At 47.4% G+C, this 6,073-nt stretch overlaps 1 protein-coding gene across 1 annotated transcript; it reads left to right on the top strand.

The window, feature by feature from the left end:
- Positions 1–5: 5 nt before the first annotated feature.
- SLC46A1 (solute carrier family 46 (folate transporter), member 1) lies at positions 6–3,158 on the top strand (the record flags this gene model as incomplete). The annotated part of the gene is given in 6 exon segments (XM_010076854.1): positions 6–222; positions 225–532; positions 535–679; positions 1,069–1,152; positions 2,204–2,360; positions 2,891–3,158. Coding segments are annotated over 6 exon segments (987 nt in total), but the record flags the coding sequence as incomplete, so codon positions are not given.
- Between the last annotated feature and the right edge of the window lie 2,915 nt (positions 3,159–6,073).

Below are 6,073 nucleotides of genomic sequence, written 5' to 3' on the forward strand. Positions count from 1 at the left end.
ATGTTGCCTACTTACTCCTTGGACGCATTTTGAGTGGCCTCATGGGAGACCACAACCTGATCCTGGCCAGCTGCTTCGCCTACGTGGCCGACACCAGCGACAAACGCACACGGACTTTCCGTGTTGCCATCCTCGAGGCGTGCCTCGGCATAGCGGGCATGGTGGCCAGCATCGGCGGCGGCCAGTGGCGCAAGGCTCCGGGGGACATCAACCCCTTTTGGCTCCTAGTCTTGCTGCCGCTCTCTATGCTGCTTTCTGTCTTCAAGAATCGGTGAAGCAGCAGAAACCAGCCAGGCTGTTCACGCTCAGCCATTACAAGGCTGTCTACAGGCTGTACACAGCCCCAGAACACTTGAGCTCCAGGCGGAAGCTCGCTCTTTACTCCCTGACTTTCTTTCTTCTGGTCATGGTACATTTTGGAACCAGGGACCTCTTTGTTTTGTACGAGCTCGGCTCCCCTCTCTGCTGGGCAGCTGATCTCATTGGGTACGGCTCAGCCGCCAGCTACCTGGCGTACCTGAGCAGCCTGGGGGGGCTGCGGCTGGCGGCGGAAAAAAGGGGCTGCGGCTGCTGCAGCTCTGCCTTGAAGACACCTGGGTGGCGGAGATAGGATTGATCTCCAACATTTCTGGGCTGGTTGTGATTTCTCTTGCTACTACAACACCACTGATGTTTACAGGTGATGCTCAATTTTTAAATCTCCGTGTCTCAGGCTCTTAGCTTAGAGATGGCAGCAGATGCAGGAGGGCAGTGTGCTTCTGGGAACTTAAGCACGTGGAGGAAGTTCTGTCTCCATTTCAGCCTGTGTAGCAACAAAACTGTGGCTTGCTAACAGCAAGTTGGCCAGACACTGAAGTTGAAAGTGCAACCATATAGTTCATAGAATAGTAGGTTTCCCAGAAGCTGTATTACACTGTGGACACAGACTAAAGTACATTGTGAGATGCAGGAGGGTGAATTGGGTCTAACAGCAGGGAAGACTGCCTGGAGCTACAGATTTCTGGGATTGACTTTGGAGACTTAATTTTTCAGATGAGCTTTCCCTAGCATGCTGTGTCTTCCTCACAGGGTATGGGATTCTGTTCCTGTCCATGGCAGCCACTCCAGTCATCAGAGCCAAGCTCTCCAAGCTGGTCAGTGAGACAGAACAGGGTAAGGAGTTGGCCAGTATGCTTAATCTGGGTCCTGAAACACTGTCTTCTTGGAACATTGAAACCAAACTGCTCTGGGAGGTTACGACTTCCCTGGCTCCTTTGGACTGCTGTGCCCCTAGATTCACCCTCAGGCCCAAGGTGACGTTTTTTTCAGAATTGTCAGTTGCAATCCATTTAGACTTGCTACATTTTCAAGACAAGGACAAGAGAAGAGTAACCAGATGAAATGTATTGCATTCAAGCTCAAGAATTGTTCATTCATCCATCTGTTTGTTTCCAAAGCTTTTACAAGGAGCAAGAGTTAAAATGGGTTATATAGTGAGCAGAAAATAGCGATTTCCCTGACTGTGACTCTTTTCTGTAGATCAGTAACAGTGGGGAGAAACTCGGTGTTGTTGGAGAGTTATATCATTGACCATGGTGAAAGATCATGGATAACCCGCAGGAGGAGCTTATTTGCCTCTTGTCCAGTAAGTTGTTCAGAGAGGCTGCACTTGCTGTCAAGCACTGCGTAGGAACGACTGCAGGCAGAGAGAGGGGAGGAGGGAATCGAGGTGGGAAAGGTTGAAAGGTAACTTTGCCCAATTCGTGTCTCTTCCATTAAAGTGAAGGTGGTGCACACTTGATACCAGATTTATGATGCTAAATCTATAAAGTGCAGTCTTCTGCTGTACTTAATGTTTAACAAGCGATAAGATGTGCTGGGCAGTAAACAGATACACAAAGCCCTGTCTAAACCATTTACAATCCAGCTGATACCTAATATTCTTGGTCAACTCCAGTGACACAAATTCAAGAGGAGAGTGAGGTGGTCCTGGCTAGAGAGAAGCTGAGCCTGACAGGTTTGTTCTGCCAGGCCGGCACAGTACGCCTGATCTCTGCTCCCAGCTCTTGCCTACCACACCTGATAATTAATGCAGACACCAGTTTTCTGATCGGAAGTGCAAACCCTTAGAAAGATTCACAGAATCCCCCTGAAGGAGGTGATGTGGTAAAGACATTTGCAGGCAGGGCTGTCTCGCCATTCACCTCTTCTGTATCTGTTCCAGGTGCACTCTTTGCTTCGATTGCCTGTGTGGAAGGGCTGTGTTCACTCGTGGCCACAGGACTGTTTAACTCTCTCTACCCTGCCAGCTTGCACTTCATGAGGGGTTTCCCATTTCTCTTTGGGGCTGTAATTCTTCTTATTCCAGCAGCTATTATTGGGTAATTTACTTCAAATTTCTAAACTTTGCCATAGGACCTGTGAAGTGTTAATATGAAAAATACAGTTTATTCTACTTAGGATAGAGGCTCACAGTTTTTGAGGCCTATTTGCAATTAAGCTTATGGAAGGGTGTTTAGTGCCCCAGTGGCATCTGGTTCCTGGCGATAAACCTACAGCCCAAGCAATGCAGCTGCCTGCATTCAAAGTGCTTCAAAGTCTCACTCCACGCTCAGAGTGGAATTCAACATCTGGAGTTGAATTTGAAAGTCTTCCTTTATGGAAGAGAGCGAGCTCTCTTAGCAGTCTCTCTTCCTGTTGTTTCTTTAGTAATAAAAGCTAAAGTTGTGTCATGATGGCAAGGAAGTCCCCTGGTAAGTCCTGAGAGAGAGAATGTGTTGGGAATTGCAGTAGAAGTGCACCAGCTCCTGGCAGGGTCATTTTGTTCTGTTCCTTTGAAACTTTAAAACTCACTTCATTCAGTGACATCCCAGTGTGCCTTAGTAGGCTCTAACTGTTCGTTCTTTCTTAGGTGGATAGAAATCTGGGACTCGGACCATGACTACAGTCACTTCTCAGATGCTTCCCTGACCCCTGCAGATGGCTGAGCAGCAACTTAGCAACAAGGAATTGGCCAGCTCGGCAGTGTCCATCTGAAGACTGCTTTTTATTCTTCCCTTGAAGGACAGATTAGTGTGGGAGAGACACCTTGCTTGTCCTTACTAACTTTTAAATGCCAAATAGTTGGAAATCATGGCTCTGCCTGCCATCTCGATTTGCAGATGCGAATGCCTGCTTGCTGTTGTGTTGGCTCATCTGTCAGAGAAAACCCAAGAGACCCAAAAGCCAATTAAGAGTGAAAGCTGTTGTCGGCCGTTTGCGAGGCTGGTTAGTGGTTTGGGGATTAGTGGGGAGGGAAGATTCTGCGGCATGCTTTTAGTGGTGAGAGAGGACTGAATTCTGGTTTAATTGCCAAACACATTCCCCTCTGAGTACTACAGTGTGCCACACATGTGCTGGTGGTGTGGGTGAGGCCCAGACCAAAGCCTGCTGAGGAAGACTGAAGCAGAGGTACCCAACAGCGTGCTGCTGGGGAGAAAGGTCTGCGCTAAGAATCAGCGTGTTGTCAGTAAAAGTCATATGAATGTTGCAGGCCAGACTGGACTCCTTCAGAAATCCTTACGATGAGTGGTAGTTTACCACAGGAGTGCTGTTGCTGTCCTTAGTGACTCAACTGGCTTTAGCTTTGCAAGTTAGAGGTGTCCGAGGGAGAGAATCTACTGCACGAAGTGCTTGTAGTGAGCAGTGCCGGTGGAAATCTGCAGCTCTGCCCAGGATCTCAAAGCTTCTTTTGAGAAGTAAGAGCTCATCTGAGAATCCTGCAGCGCAAGTAGGTGCCTTAATTGACACTTGCCAAAACTGATGAAGTTAAGGCTAAAATTGACAAAATTGGACCCCCCCTAGCCGAAGACCGTTACAGTACAAATTTGAGGCCCCAGCTTTGATAAGTGAGCCCCAGTATCATGTGAAACCACCGCTTTTGTTATGGCTGAGCCAGAAGCAGTCCTCCCTCATCAGTACACAGTGCTCTTGCAATGAGGTGGTGTGGGGACAGGACTAGTGTCTTTGGAGGTACTTCTTTGTTGTGTGGGACATAATTTTGTGTCAGTGACCTCAGTTCTGCTGCCCTTCTCAAGATATGTTGATGCCGGCACGCAAACCCCATGTTCATGGTACGTGTAATTGTTCTTTTCAAAACATTTACTGTTTTGCCTCAATCCTATTTTCTTTCACCTGCCATAAACCAGCAGTTCTGTGTACACTGCGTTGCACACACTGTTCTGGTGGATGCAATAATGTCCTTACTGTGAAATTGCTTAGCAGATACTACTTTCAGAATTAATAAAACCTGCATTCTCTTTTATGGTTCATAAAAAGATAAACTTTTCTCAAACATCTGTTGATCTCACTTGTCCTTGCCTCGTTCTGTGCTTCTCTCCATTACTTTCATGCTTCTTCCTTTATGCTTCTTGCGGAGCATGAGCAGTTAAAAGTCCCAAGTCAGGAAAAACGCAGGTTTGGGACTTGCAAGCAGCCAGAGCTTGCTTTTCCTGAACACCAGAGAAAAGCTTGCGGGAGTGCTTAGTCTGTAACTTGTCCCAAATATGCAGTAAATGTGAAATGCTCGTATACAGTGTTATTCCCTGTTCCTGAGGAGTTTGTGATAAAAGCAGGAGAACTGGGGAGTAGAGAAGCAGGAGGTGGAGAAGTGGGGAGGCTTTGAGAACTTGGTGTTACGCCACTTGGTCTGTGGACACAGTGGATGCAGGCAGGAGTTACGTGTCTGATGGACGGGCTAAGCCCAGAATTAGCCTCCCTGAGGAACAGGGCATGCTGTGAGTGTTGCATTAGGTGTTTGTATTTGAACTGATTGTGAAGTAAGTCTCCTCTACCGACAGACTGTGGACGCCAATGCCAACAGCTGCTCAGTGTTGTGCAGTGAAGTGGAACTTGTGTGCTGGCTCTGCTTGCTGTTTGTGCCAGTGTGCTTGCAAAGGAGAAATTCAATAGGAACTATTATGCTCTATTAAAAAAAATTAAACCAAAGTTTTTCTAGGCTGTCCTCCAAGAACTACAACCGTGAAGCAAATGCATGATCCATGCGTCGTGACTGTGGGCAGCAAGCAGAGAGTCCCTGGGGACGCAAAGATGGGTGTGAAGCATGGGTCCCTGCAGAGAATGGTGCCTGGAGGATGTCAGTTCTGCTGCCTCTTCAGGGCATGAGAAAGCAGGACGGCATGAAAGAGCAAGTGTGCAAAGGCTGCAGGGAGAGAAGCATGTGACACAAACAGAAAAGAGGTGGGGATTTAGAGTATAAACCAAATTTATTAATTGCATCTGAGAGAACAACTTTAAAGACTTTCTGACATGACATAGCAAAGGAATAGGGAAGGGTGAGAGCAGGGGGATTCATTTCCTTGGGACTATGCTCAGACTGGAAGGGGCTGGGTATGGGATGCTTTGTGTGAGGATAGCTGAATGATGGGGAAACAGAGCGTCGCAGTCTGGGCAGCTCTGGCATGAGATGGGATCTCACTGCAGGTGGGACACCTCAGCTGTAGAGGACAAGTAAATCTGCATTGAATGGTGGGTGAGGAGGTGAATTGCTAGAGAGCTCCTGGGAAACAAGACACAATAGTCTTACTGTGTATTATTATAGGGAGAAAAGTCCTTAGGACTGTTTGTGTGGGACTCCTTGAGCAGCCATGGGGACCTTGACATTCAATCGGTTACTCAACACTGTTCCCTGAAGCAGCTCACAAACAGCTTTTATCCTTTGGCAGATTCACCTTTGCGCTCATCTGCTGGCTTCCTCGTATTTAATCTGGAGATTAGGTAGAGTCTATTTCTGATGAATGCTGGGAAGATACAGCTATTAACCTTTCACTGGAGAGCAAAGATGTGAGCTGATAAAACTATCCATAAAGCTGTGGTTAAGCACCAGAATTTAACTTTTTTTTTTTTTTTCTCGGATGTTCATGGATCTTAGCCAAAAGGAAATGTGTTTGTGTTCCTGCCCATTATGACAGGCAGTGAGGCTTTGAGGAGAGCCAGGAGAATGACCAGGGGGCTGAGACCCTTCATGACCTCCTGAAAGGGTTGAGTTATCTTGAGCAGGGACAAGTGAAGGAGCTTGCTTTTTCTGCGGGGGGCG

This window comes from Pterocles gutturalis, unplaced genomic scaffold (assembly GCF_000699245.1).
Source record: "Pterocles gutturalis isolate BGI_N339 unplaced genomic scaffold, ASM69924v1 scaffold6983, whole genome shotgun sequence".
Lineage (NCBI taxonomy): Eukaryota > Metazoa > Chordata > Aves > Pterocliformes > Pteroclidae > Pterocles > Pterocles gutturalis.